This window comes from Sminthopsis crassicaudata, chromosome 4 (genome assembly GCF_048593235.1).
Source record: "Sminthopsis crassicaudata isolate SCR6 chromosome 4, ASM4859323v1, whole genome shotgun sequence".
Lineage (NCBI taxonomy): Eukaryota > Metazoa > Chordata > Mammalia > Dasyuromorphia > Dasyuridae > Sminthopsis > Sminthopsis crassicaudata.
The window spans coordinates 149,840,483-149,855,276 of NC_133620.1; the positions used below are offsets into that span (position 1 = coordinate 149,840,483).

Genomic DNA, 14,794 nt, shown 5'->3' on the forward strand with positions numbered 1-14,794 from the left:
CATAAACTATACTAATACATTTATTTTGACTTCCATGATTGAGACTAAACTTTTCCCCCCCACTCTAAGCTACTAAAGACAATTAAAATATTATTACATTAAAAAAGAATGATTTCCAATAGGGTAGAGTTGACTTACTTTACAATGGTCATACTGGAGCTGTAAGGCAGGTACATCTCCTCCAATAGGCATCTGCTTTTTAAGCTCATCATCTTTCATATTTAGCCACTTGATCAACTCTTCTAAAGATGTCAGCAACCTACTCCATTTTTCAGAACTGGCTTCCAAATAAGCCCTAAGGAAAGAGAAGGAATACCACTTTTAAAAATTTCAACTGTTTTTGCAACAATTTTTCTAGAGCTTAATGTCTCTGGAAAATCAGGGTTAATTTACTACAAAGAAGGAAGGTGACTTCCAGGAAAGAAACAAAAAAGTATTTTACAAGCACAATTCTATAATTATAATACCTAAGAATCTGAAACAAATTTAACTGAATTCCATTCAACACAATAAATTCTGATTAAACATCTATTATGTGTGCGAATACAAATATGAAATAAAAAAACGAAAAAGTCCCTGTTCTTAAGAGGCTTAGATTCTACTTAAAGGTATACTCTCTATACAAATAGGGGGTGAGACAGGAGAAGAATTCAGTGAATATTTGATCAGGGAGGAATGATTATCAGTTGTGGGGAGATAAGAACACAGGAATCTGGTCTTCTAATGAAGAAGGGTTTTTTGCCAGGCAGAGATGAAAATAAGAATGGTATAGATTCAAGGTATGGAGGATTAACCTGAATAAAATGTACAGATAAAGAGACAGAATTTCAAATTCACACAATAGCTAGTAGTGACTGAAGTGGTCAGGGCAAAGAATAATGTAAGACTGGGAAGGTCCACTGGAATTACATTATAGACTTTAAGTGCCAGGATAAGACTTTTGCATTTTATTTTAGGATGATACAAGGATTTTAAACAGCAGGAGAAAATGAGCAGTTCTGTGCCTAAGGAAGATGATGTAGATAGCTATGGGAAGGAAGAACTAGATAGACAGAAGTGAAATTACAGACAAAGGAACCAATTATGAAGATATTACAGTTGACTGACAAGAGGCTGAATAGTGTAATGGCTACTGTGAGTTGACAGTAGGAGGCAGTTGTATGAAATGTTATAGAGAAATTATGGGGAAATAGGGAGTAAAAGAATCAAAGGTGAGTCTGAGTTTTTAAACCCTGAAGTGGCTGTGAGGGCTATGATGTTGTCATCAAAAAGAAGTAAAGTTTAAAAAAACAGGAGTGGGGAGAGAGGAAAATGATGAATTAATATTTGGAAATGTGCAATTTGAATGAAGATGCAATGATGTGGGAATAGAGTTTGTGACAGATTTGGGTAGCTACTTGTAAAGAGGTAATAATCAAATCTCTTAGAATGCTTAATATTAATAAGAATAGATGATATAGAACAGAGCTCAGGAATTGGGAAGGATGTGGGAAAGGGAAGAGATTGAAAAAGAAAGGAAAGTGTCACCCATGGTTAGGATGTAGGTAATGGATACTGAATGAGTAAATGACATAGAAAAAGAGCAATAAGTCATCTAGGATAACTAAGAGAAATCAATGTTGATGAAATCAAGAGAAAGGGCAGTATCATAATTAATAATGATGACACCAATAACAAGCATTTATAATGCTTGAAAAGTTAGATTTCTTTGACTTTATGATCTAACTTTAACTTCTTAATACTTCTGTAAGCTAAGTACTACAGGTATTTTTTATCTGAGAAGGAAACTAAGACTGAAGATCTTCAGATTCAGTAAAAATGGTTTTCAAAAATATACAATATGTGGTAAGTTAGAGAAAATAACTAACAAAAGGCCATAAGAAAAAATATTGTTATATATAATGATTATAAAAAATGCAAATGAAAGAAAGCTGAGCTCTTAGGAATTGAAAACCATCACAAAACATATATCCTTTCCTCTCCCCCATTCCCTGGTGGAGAAGTGAGAAACTGTGGGGGTAAAACATCTCCATAAGATTGAGCTCATTGTGAGTGCATAGTATTCCTTCTATATCACAGGAATTAGGGGTACAGCAACTCACAATCTGGAAAATCTGTGTAAAAAATATTTAGCTCTCCTTTCATACTAGAAAATAAATCTCAATTATTATAGTATTAAAAGAAAATATATGTATATTATTCAATGCTATACATATATTTTATGCATTTCTGAGTTTCTAAACATTTTTTTTCCTATATTGTCATCTATTGGTCTTTGCATGTTGTCTGTGGCTTCTGGAAAACTCCTACAAAATTCTCATTAAATTTCTTATGCCAATTCATGATATATTGAAATCATGATGGGGAAAGCTATGATGTAGAAGGGATAACTGTATTGTGTTACAGAGAAGGATTCACTCTAGGACTGAAAGATATAAGTGTGGGTACTAAGATATAAAACAAATGAATTAATAGTTTTGTTTTTGTTTTTGTTTTTATCTTGAAGAAAACACTGGTAATCTTTGAGATAGCACTTTTTGTACAATCAGATATAAGATTGCAAGGGGCTAAGGAGTAAGTAGGTATGATGGAAACAATAAGATAAGTGATTTTCACTTTTTAACATGAAGAGAAGAAGATATAAAATAGCTTAAGGGAAAAGTAGGAGGCTTTTTAAGCCTTAATGAGTAAATCTGAGAATGTCTACAGGGTGGAGGGGAAAAGCCTTTTAGAGAAAGAACAAAGCCAAGAAGGACTAATGACTGAGAAGGAAAACTCCCACAGGAAAAGGGATACAAATAAAGACAACTAGCCTTGAAAATAAGGACCACTTCATCCTTCAAAACTGGAGCAAAGGAGGAGAAGGTGAATGAAGCAGAACAGTGAGAAGATACTAGATTGAAGCAAGAAGCCTTAAATTTTACTTCAAGATCTGCTTAGTAAGCAAAGTATGATTTTGGGCAACTTAATAGTTGCTCTGGGTGTCATTACTTCATCTGTAGAATGCGGCGGACCATTAAATCCCCTTTAAACTTGAAATGGAGAAAATGATTATTTCATATAGTGAAGTTTGGAAGTGAAATGGGAGAAATAACAGAATATTCCAAGTTTTCAATTTTCTCAATAAAGAGGAGGCAAAGTCATTTGTGGAGAGTGGGCCAAAGAGAATAAGGGAGACTTGAAGAAAGAAGAAAAGATTTTTAGCAGATGATGTGGGACCATCATTGAAAGATAAAAGGATTACTATATAGTATATGTGGTCAAATAACAGGAACTGAAGAAGATCTAGTTATAGTTTAGGTTTACGACACTCTCTAGTAGTATTAAGTAATTCAGAATTGGTAGCTAAAAATTTGGATGGTAAAAATAACCCACACATTAATTACTGGTAGACCAAGGAACAGTATAGATGGACAAAAGGGAAAGGGATAGAAGGATAAAGAGCAGAATAACCTTGAACTGAGCCATAGAATGAATTTTAAAACTGCATGAATCAAATGGATATTATGGGCTCTGCCAGCAATCTGGGACAGGCAAGTATCACTGTGTTTTGTTGTGTATGTTAATACTTGGAAGAAAGGCTTTATTTCAATAAGAAGTGAATGAGGATTTAATTGTTTTAATTTTTGTTATTTTAACATTTAATGGATTTGTTATTTATTGTTAATGAATCCATATTTTTAAAAATTATCAGTTTTAATTTTTAATATGATACACATTGATAGATAATACCAGGATTGTACTGGAACCTGCTTGATTGTTAAATCTTCAGCATAAGCATTTATGCTGTGGAAATTAGGAAATTTTACAAACCAGGACCTGATATTTCTTTTTGCTGATTGTTTATATTTAAGAAAATGATGGAGAAAAATGTTGATAATGCAGATCAAACACTCCCCTCTCCCTCTCTCTCTCTCTCTCTCTCTCTCTCTCTCTCTCTCTCCATATATTATATATATACATACACACACACACATATATGGTGTCTACATTATTATTTTTTTCAGAGTTAGTTGTTAGACATTTACCACCATGTTATTCGATAAAACAATCAAACAGAAGTCCTATAGTGTTCTCAATAAATTAAGAGAGTAAAAGAAGCCTGGGGCGGAGAGAATTGAGAGCCACTAGACTACAGGAAAAGAGGGGGGATGGAGAATTTAGAGATTAAAGTTGTATACGAAAAATATTTAGGTAGGGTGACAAAAAGATAATTATCTGAAGGGAATATCAAGGAAGATTATGGAGATAAAAAGAGATTGAGGTAATATAGTGTCACCAAGGTACTACCTCAGTCACAAAAATGGTAGTTATCAGAGTTTAAGAGAGAGCTATACTGAGGGGACAAGGTGCTCAGAAGAACATCAATAAGAATTGAATAGGTTAAATATTTTATGACTAAACCCATGAGGTTGGATGCCTTTTCATAGATGAGACAAAATAAATCATCAGACCTGCATGGTGCTTAATTTCAGCTTTCTATCTTACAGCTCTACTGATTACTTATGAAAGTATGAACTTTCATAACTATTATTATGAAATTTAAATTTTAATTTTAATGCTCTAAAGGCTGTTTCCTTCACTGTGACATAAGAATAAAACCAATGGTCAGAATTCAGAAATAATCCTGAATAGGTTAGATTACAGAAATATGAATTTTGCTTATCATCATCATTGTGAGAGAACTCTAATTAAAATCATTTGTTTTCTGTTGTTCTACCTCTTAGTCATTTTTTGTTCATTTGACAATTACTAGCATTGGATCAGACTTTGGAAAAGAAATGTTTTACAAGGTTCTGTTTCTGCTTAAATTTGAGTTTTTATGTGTTCATATAGATTAATTCTAAGCCAAACATGTAATTACTTTTCCATAGAATACATTAATTTCACTTGTCACAGGAAATACTTTTCTATTAATCTTGCTGAATATTCTGTTTTTGCCATTATATCAGTTTTATAGAATAAGTAAAAACCAAGTTGCATTAATCTCTTTCCTATGTCTTAAATGTATAAAAGTCAGCAGAAATTGAGAGCTTTTAAGCAAAATAAAAATGTATTTTAATGTCATCATATACAAAACACTTAACTATGTATCTAATTTCACTATATTTTATAATACATATATTTTATAGTCACTATTTTCTGCAGCAACTACCATTTAAAATTTTAAATTCAAATCCTTTCCCATATTAATTTCTAAAGAGTACACTCCAATGACCTCAAAGGAATCAGCTAAATATTAGATGCTATTTTAGAGCATTATCTATAGGACTATACAATTAAGTCTTTACAGAAAAATTTTAACAATATTTTAAAACTGAAATATAAATGGCAAAATTAGTCTTAAAAGACAAAATTTTATATAATATCATAAATAAAATAATATCATAAAATATCCTGAAATTATGATAATTCTTAAACACCATGCCTTGTGTCTTTCCTGTCTATAAGGGGAAGCACTTTGGTTTGGCAGGAATTTTGACTTACAGAATCTGTTCTGGTTATTCTCTGCTTGATTACAATTCTGTGTCTAACGGATTATTACCATATGTCAAATCCTTGCTTCCATAGTAGCTTACAATGCTTGAGTTTAAATTTTGTCCTTTCATCTTTTTAGATTAAAGAGGATTTGGGGGCAATGCCTCGACTATTTCACAAGAAAAAAACCCTTAATTTTAAATTCTCTAATTTCATTTTTTTTTCTATTTTCCATGTCAGTGTTATTAACATTAAAGTCAACTAAAGATATGGCAAATGACTTTTTCTGAAATTATGCTTTTACTAAATTCACTTCTAAATGCTTCATCACTGATAATGCTACTTTTGTTACATTTTTGAATACACTCACTTGGCTATCTTTTGTACAGTTGTACAAACTCTTAACAACTCAATCCTGCACTAAACATTTGTTATGCAATGTTCCTTTTGTCAAACACATAAATCATAATGAATTATTGCATACATATAACTATGAAGTTCATTCTTTTTACCCGTTTCCTGCTTAAATTTGATCCTATTTTCAAAAGGGAGGAAGAAGAACCTTTGTCAAAATTTTCTTAAAGACCATTTAGAAATATTTTTACAGGATTAAGAAGAAATTAAAACACATAAATAGAATCTAACAATTTTGGGGGGACCTGTATTATTATTATATTTAGTATCCAATCAATGTACTATTCCAAAATGTATCTAACTTTTTAATTAAGCTGCAATTCTATGAATGTATAATAACGATTATGAAAGAACTACAAGAAACTCACAAAACACTATTTGAAGATATCTAGGCTAGGCATTCTTAAGAAAAATGAGGTATTGTAATAGAGAAGAACTGGATTGGTCAGTCAATAAGGATTTATAAAATGTTTACTATGTACCAGGTACTGTGGTCAGTGTTGGGGAAAAAAAGAAAAATATAAACCAGTCCCTGCTCTCCAGAAGTTCATAGCTTAATGGGGGAGGTAATATCTCTCCCAATTGGTAGGAAATAAAAAAAACAACGAGAGCTTATGCAAGAAGCCACATTGTCTCCAGCTAAGGGAATAAAAAGAAAATTATACACACTTCTTTAAATTACATGAACTATGTAAGCTGCTCCTTATCTATGGCTTTCTTGCTATATAACTAGATCACTTACTTTGTCAATGTTTCATTGATGACATTCTTTATACTCTTTCATTTACAATAAATGGTAGTTGATTCATGATTAACATTGCCCTTTGTATGATATGTAATCTCAATTCATCAAATAAGTGATAATCACAGCTATATAGAATTAGTTATCAGAATACTCAGTGTAAAAATATAGTCTTTTATTACAGGGAGAAATCCTGAGAGCCAGGAAGGAAACCTTGAATCTACAAAAGAATGAAGAAATTAACAAAGGCTGGTCCATGCCCTTTCAAATTCCTTCAATTTCACATTGGTGGCTTTGATATTAGAACTCAAATGTGGAAGCTGGCTCCACTTTAACAGAGTTTAGTTATATAGAATCCAATTTAGTCTCCTACTATTCAGTTTCATCCAAGTTCATTATGTGTCCATGATTCATGACTTATTTCATGGGCTGTCTACCCAAAATCATGAAAGCTATACAACAAGAAGGCTTTCATTTTTTTCCTGTGTGGATAGCTAGGATAAATTCTTGTAGGATACCCTCTGAATTTATGAAGTTCTTCAATATTCTAAGGCTTAATGCAAAAAGCAAACCATCATTCATATATGTTGTATTTCTTTTTTTTTTTTTTAATTCGGGCATAAGCTTTTAAAATATTATAGGGGCTCATTTTTTCAAATTACTTTCCAGAATCGTTATATTCACTCAGTGCATCAATATATCCATTTTCCCATATCCTCCTTCAACATTTATCATTTCTGTGATCCTTTCCAATATGGTGGGTGTGAGACAGAAAGATTTGCTTTGATTTACATTTTCCCCGTTTTAGTAGTGATTTGGAACATGATTTCATATTACTATAGATTGCCTGGGATTTTTACCTCTTTTGCCTCTTCATCTCCTTAGATCATTTGGGAAACAGCTCTTTTTTCTTATAAATTTGGATTAGTTTCTTATATATCTTGAAATTATATCTACTAAGATCTTACCAGAGAAACTTGCTACAAAGATTTTTAATCATATCATTTCCTCTTCTTTTAGGATTTATTCAAAAACTTTTAAATCGTAGTCCATCAAAATTAAAAATAATTGAAAAAGAGATCGTGTTTAATCACTGCTCTATTACTATTTGACCTCCAGCGTACATCCAGAAATATGATATGAACTATTAATATAGGAACTGAAGACTATATAGGAAATATTCTGTATTTTTAATTTCTTCTTCTGACATTCCTCATTGCAGCAAACTTCTTTCTATGGTTTGTTCTAGAGATGTCTTCAAAACATTTTCATTGGGAACAGGTCTTCAGTAAGAATTTCACTCTCCTACCAAATGCAATTGGTCAAAACAGTACTATGAATAAGGGAAACAAATATCTTTTTCTTTGTTGTTTATTAAATCACTTCAGAATTCTAAAGAGTAATTTCATGGCTAGTTGTCTATCTCCTATTGTAATATTACTTATAACCATTTGCAAAAAGAACTACCAAGAACTACTATGAACCAAATTTTGAGACACAGCTTTAGACAAATATATCATACCTTATATACCACAATAAGATCTAAAGGAATACATTATCTTTGAACAGAAGAAAATTGAACAAAGGATGGAGAAGATAGGAGAAGTATTATTTTTAATAAAAGTTATAATCATGTACATATACCTAGTTCTTTAATATCTGCAAAACATATTTGTGCCAACAACTCTTAAAAATAGAGAATACAAGTATTATTAGTCTCATTTAAAATGAAGGAAACTAAGGCTTGGTCAAGGAAGTTAAGAACTTACCCAACATTGTAGTGTTAGAATATATAATAGGATTTGAACTAGGCACTTTTGAGTCTTTCTACTATAACCTGCATCTTCTGTATGTAGAATTAATAAACTGAAATAAATACTGATATTTACCTAAAGTTTCTAACAGCTTGTCATTAATGTTCTGAATTTTACATTTCAAATATCATATTTTTTTTTTTAATTTGGGGATCAGAACCTATGATACTATATAAGGAACTCCCTGCTGGAAACTCTCTAAAGCAAACATCTACTGATGTTTCCACAAAATTAGTCTGAAAATTAACATGTGTTATTGAGGTAATATATGCTTTGCCCATAATTTCAGACTATAGTATGAGAAGCCTAAGTTGAACTCAGATCTTACTAACTCTGAGGTGGGCTCCATTATACCATGCAAGTTTCCACCAGAATATCTTTGGTACATATATTAATACACCATCAGATTTAGTTTTCATAATAGTTTTTCCCCCCTATCCACTACTTAAGTACATTTGTACTTAATTAGCCTCTTATAGGCTATAGAGTATGGCCAAAATATTTTTTTTTAAAGGCTAAATATTAAAATTTCCATTGCTGCTCAATTCTAGGTAGGGAACATTCTGACAATCATTTCAGCAGAAACAACATGCAAGGAAGATTTTCATCATCCTTTTGTCTCTTGAATTCTCTCAGAAGAAGAGCAACAGAAAAGAAAAAGTAGCAAAAGAGCAAAAGACATCATAGCACAGAAAAGAGCCCCATATAGACATCACTGCTCATGACATTCCTATGAGGAGTAAGCTAAGAATACTCTACTACTATGCTCAGATTCACTACAAAGACTGCATTAAAAATCATTACCAAATAGGATACCAAGAGGTTATATAAAGCACATACATTAATACATCAATAGATTCATTTTGCATGACATAAGAATATGATATTACTCAACTGGATAAGAATAGCTGTACTACTGTATATGTCTGTTTCCTACTTTATTTTTAAAAATTTTAATCATAGATTCTGTATGAACAAGACCCTATTTTAATCAAGTGATGTTTATCACAGTACTTGGTAAATAGTAGGAACACTGTAAATAAGTAATGGGGAAAAACACAAAAACACTGAGTCTCCAATAGGTAGTAACATTAAACATGTAAATGATTAGCACATAATTTACTTTTTTACTAAACGGCAGAAACCATGGCTGACAACATCCACAAATTGTAAAGAAGTCATTGTTAAGGATAAGATTTCATGGGTACAAAAATATTTAGAGCAATATTTTTTGCAATACTAAACCACTAGAAGGAGAATGAATGTCTATTGCTTGAAAAATGACTATATAAATTGCAGTATTTGCAAGTAATAGAATATTACTATAGCATAAAAATTGATAAATATGAAGAATTTAGAGAAACTTGGCAAGACTTTAATAAATTGATGCAGAATAAGCAGATCCAAAAGAGCAATATACCCCATAATATGGAAAACAAAATGATAATAGAAATAATTCCGAACTCAGATCAATGAAGAGACAAATCCTGACCTTCAGAGAATAGACATGCCCTGAATTTATTAGCAAAGGAGCAGTGAACAACTGATGCACAATGAAGTATGAACTGTAAGACAAGGTCAATGTGATTTGTTCTCTAGATGGCTCCTCTTCTCTTTCCCTCTACCCTAGAAGAAAGCAAACTAACCTGAGTATTAACAACTGATAATAATTAACTTATTAAGGATATCCTTCTTGTGTACAATGTATAGGAACAATTCAGCTTCATTCCATCAGTGAATTCCATTAAAATATCATTAAAATTTGATTAAATTCGATTAAAATAAAAAAGTATTTGTAGTTTGCTAATGTAATATGTGTGTGTCTGTGTCTGTGTCTGTGTGTGTGTGTGTGTGTATTCATTCCATTGAGTTTTTATAGTTGTTTTTCCCCCCCAAGTCATCAAGCTAAGTTTACATATGGTTTAATGACATTTTAAAGCTAATAAAAGTACATACAAGTATTATGAAACCTTATTTTACAGAAAGGACTTTTTAAAGGATGCCCTACATTTTCAAGAGACTCATATAAAAGAATGGGGAGAGGCATTTTATCTTTGAACTGGTTTTTCATTAAAATTGAAATTTGATGCTCTTCATAGTGGAGTTCCAGTCTACCTTTCCAGACATTTCATATTTTTCCCTTTCACACACTCTACATTCCAGTCCAAACAGTCTTACTAAGAAGTCCTTCAAACAATTTGCAGTCTCCATGCCCAGAATATATACCCCTTCACACAGCAGGCTCTTAAAATTCATAGCTTTCTTCAAGGCTCAATTGAGAAATCTTTTCAATCTCTCTGGTTGTAACTTTTCTCAGTGGTAGTATAAATGGTCATCACCTAGAGGAAAGTAAGTTCTTTGAAGGCAAAAACTTGTTTTCATTTTGTTTTCCCTATTCCCTATCTTTGAGCACCGTGGGTACTTAACATGCTAGTTGAACTGAATTGAATTTTCAGCACTTTGTATTTTAGGGAGCTGCTCCTTTGAATAGCTACACTTCTATGACCTATGAAACATATTTCTTAAAAAAAATTTGCAAATAGATATATGCTATATAAATAGCATTGATATAAAAAGGATTAACAAATATCCCTTTATATATGAGATTAATGCTATTTGAATAACTGAATTAAAACAAATTTCATGTGAAAATGTTATGAAACACATTAATAAGTTTCTTTAATTTATTTCTAATTAAAAAGTTTTACAATAAATAACATGGCAATTAAAATACATAAAATAATATTTCTTTCTAAAATTTTAATGCATTTGACATACTCCTATAACTGATTATAAAACACTAGTCCACACTTTTAAAATAAAAAAAAAAGAATGTATGGTCCAAAAAGTATAAATATTGTGAACTATTAAAAAATCATTAAGAACTTGGAATACAAAATAACCATCTAAGTTATTACTTTTTTTCACATTGGTAAAAACATTCATTCTGACAATTGCTATGCAGAGACTCTCTAGTCTGATAGTTGGACTTTAATTGACACACAATATACATTAAGTTAGAGGTATATAAGTAATATTGTTTTCTGATAGCAAGATAGAGTATGTTACATAAGAAAGAACAAAGGGTTTGCAATCAGAAGACAGTTGAAATTTTAATGATTTTTTTCTCTTGTTCTTTTTTATTTAAAAAAAATCTTTGTCATAAAGAATAGTTTTCTGGGATTGGAAGGTGGAAGAATATGGAAAAAAAACTAGATATGGAAACAAAAGACAACAATAAAAATTCATTTTGAAAAAAGATTTCTGTTTTAGAAATGACTACAATTTCTTTAACCTCTCTGAGTTGCATTTTTTCCTTCTAATGTTAAAAGAGATGGTTTAGATGAGATGATCTCTAAATGCCTTTCCAGAGCTATGATTCTATGTTCTAAAAATTACACATTCATTCTAATAACAACCTCAAATATTAGCTTATTTAAAACAAATTTACAATACTAGATACATATATAACATTGAGGAAAAGTAGGCTCAGAAATAAGAATAACAACAAACTTAATCACAGCATAGGTTTGAAATGCCTTTTATACTTAGCATTTTCATCTCAAAGCCCAGCTCAGGGGGTTCCTCTCACATCTCCTTAAACTTCCTATATAATTCTACAAAATGTTAGTGTTTTCTTTGATGAGATTAGATTCAGGAAACCAAAATGATGAGATTAGGATTCCTGGTGGTCAGGGAGTTAAATGATGAGGTTAGTGGCAGGTTTGGGGTTCAGGGAATCAAATAAAGGGATTGGCTCCCCTAAATCCCCTTTAGGATTGGCACAAGGTGGGGAGTTGTGGGAACCCCCTTCTGGTGGCTCAAAGGTCCTTCGGAAAGGAATTTACTAACCTGAAAAGCTAGACTGATAAAAAGAAGTATATTATTAGCATTTGGAAGTTAGCTTTTGCTATGCATGAATAGAACAGCTGAATTCCTTAGTGGCAAGGTCCCGAAAGGGGAGTAAAGTAGTGAAGGAGTCCTGGCAGAGAACTAAATAGTTGAGAAATCCCAAAAGAGAGGTATAAAGTCTCATTAGGGAAGTGGGTGAAAATAAAGAGAGGGTAACGCTGAAAGAGAATATGCCCCAACGGGCAGAGGTATCCTTGGCATAGCATGGCATGGCATGTTAGGTCCTCTGCATGGAGTGAATTTAAAATGGACTCTTTTTATAATAGAAGCCTTAGCTACAAGCTAAGGTCAGCTTGAGCTGGAATTTGAATAGAATTGAATGAATTTTTCTAGGCTTGATCTTTAATTCAGTGGGAAGCTTAATCAGTAGTGAGTGTTATCAGTGGGAGTAAGTGCCCCTCTCTCAGGAAAACAGAATGAAGCTGTTAGAATGTTTCCCTCAGACAGGGTCCCCTACAGAAGCTGGTTTCAAGGAGAATCTGTCCTTTAAGGAGTTTTAGAGAGTTTCAGGGCTCCCTCATCATCTTCCTCCTAAAATCATTCTATATTAAATGGACTTGTAGACTTGTATATATTATCCCTAAGCACGACCATATTGACTTGAACAGAAAAGGTGTTTAATAAATATTTATTGAATACAAGTACAAAAGTCTAAAAACAGAGATAAAAATAACCCCTCTGCACCTCTAGAGATGTTAAGTAAGACTAAAAGGTAGAAGTCAGAAAAGTTCATGGGAAGAAGCAAAGAGGTTAGCCTGTTGAGTTATAAGTGTCTGGCTTCCCTTGCAAGGTAGGTCATAGAAATTGTCTTTTTTTTTTTTTTTTTTTTTTCCTTTTTTCCCCTTGATGGGGGGCAGTTAGGTGGTGCAGTGGATAGAGCACCAGCCCTGACTTCGAGAAGACCTGAGTTCAAATCTGATCTCAGACACTTAACACTTCCTAGCTGTGTGACCCTGGGCAAGTCACTTAACCCCAGCCTCAGGGAAAAAAAAAATTTTTTTTTCCTTGATGTCCTAAAGTGCATAAAAAGAAATTTTAAAGTTCTGATGACTTTATTACTGATTAATAAGACAAGGATTTATTCTCAGTTTACCCATCTGTCAAGCTGCCCTGTTTAAAAAAAAAAAAAAAAGCACCCTGATTATTCTGTGGCTTTTCAAATTACACAGCTAGTTATCTATAGCCTTAACTTCAATTTTTGTCCCTTGTTGATTGCCCATTAGTCACTTTACTTCTAAGAAAAGCAGCCAGGAAAAAAAAAAATTTAAATGAGCATTAGAAGTAATAAAATATATACTAGATTTCTGTAAAAATGTTTGTTCACAGTTTCAAATATAGCAGAGAGCAATATATATACAGAAATAACAATGTTATAAAGAAAAGCAACTTTGAAAGATTTAAGAATCCTAATCAATATAGTGAAAAGCTTGGTACCCAAAGGGATGAATAAGAAAGCCTGCCACTTGGCATCTCTAGAAAGGTAATGGCAATATGAGATGCAATTCAATGGACAATGCAAGACCAACATTGTCAAATCCAGCCAATGTGGGAATTTTGTTTTGACTGTTAAAAAGATGTTTTAGAAAGGTATCACTGTTTTTTTTTTCCTTTTCTTTTTTCAAAGGGAGAACTTTGAAAATTACATATAGATTCTGTCATACTGAAAAGGAAAAAGAAGCTGTACAGATTAGAGATCTGTGATTTCCTGAACAATCTTATTTTTTTTTCCATTACTTTTAAGTATAAATGCCCAATTTACTTGGTGTTTCCAAAGGTCAAAATAAAAAATGTAATTAAAAAACTGCTTGCTTGATGAAATCTGGTGAGTTTTTTCAAAATTCAAAATTTCCAGTACAGATAAAGTAAATCAAAATTGACAAAAATTAAATTATGAAAATCATTCACATATTTCCAAATATTCACTAAATATGAATAAAAGTACTTTTCTATATGTTTATAATTAATAATAATTATATTAAAAATTTGACCATCACCAAAAAGTAGTGCAATAGGGGCCAAGGAAGCCTTTAATAATTTTATCCAGTCTACTTCAATTCTGATTTCAGAATCTATTATTTATTATACTCAATTACTATTAAGAAGAAAAAGTACTGAGTACATAGTGACTAAGGGAGCCTTGAAACTCCCTAAAACTTGAAAAACAGATTCACCTTGAATCTTGCCTCTGTAAAGACCCTACCAGAGGATAAACAGCTTCATTCAATTATCTAGGTGGGGCTAGCTAAATCTGAAGTTGGAAATTCTAACCCCATTAAATTGAAGAAACACCCATTCAATTCTAAGATTTTTTATTCAATTCAAGCTCAAGCTAAAACCCAGCCAAGAGCCAACTTGGAATGCACTCCTTTGCAGAGGAGCTAATATGCCATTTATGTAAGCATATTAGAAACCTTTACCCACTGGAATATTCTCT

General features: G+C 31.9%; 1 protein-coding gene across 1 annotated transcript in view; it reads right to left on the reverse strand.

The window, feature by feature from the left end:
* UTRN (utrophin) overlaps window positions 1-14,794 on the reverse strand; it is a 533,723-nt gene that overhangs the window by 168,865 nt on the left and 350,064 nt on the right. Inside the window, 1 exon segment of the mRNA XM_074309622.1 lies at window positions 139-295. Coding sequence (XP_074165723.1) covers window positions 139-295 — 157 coding nt within the window.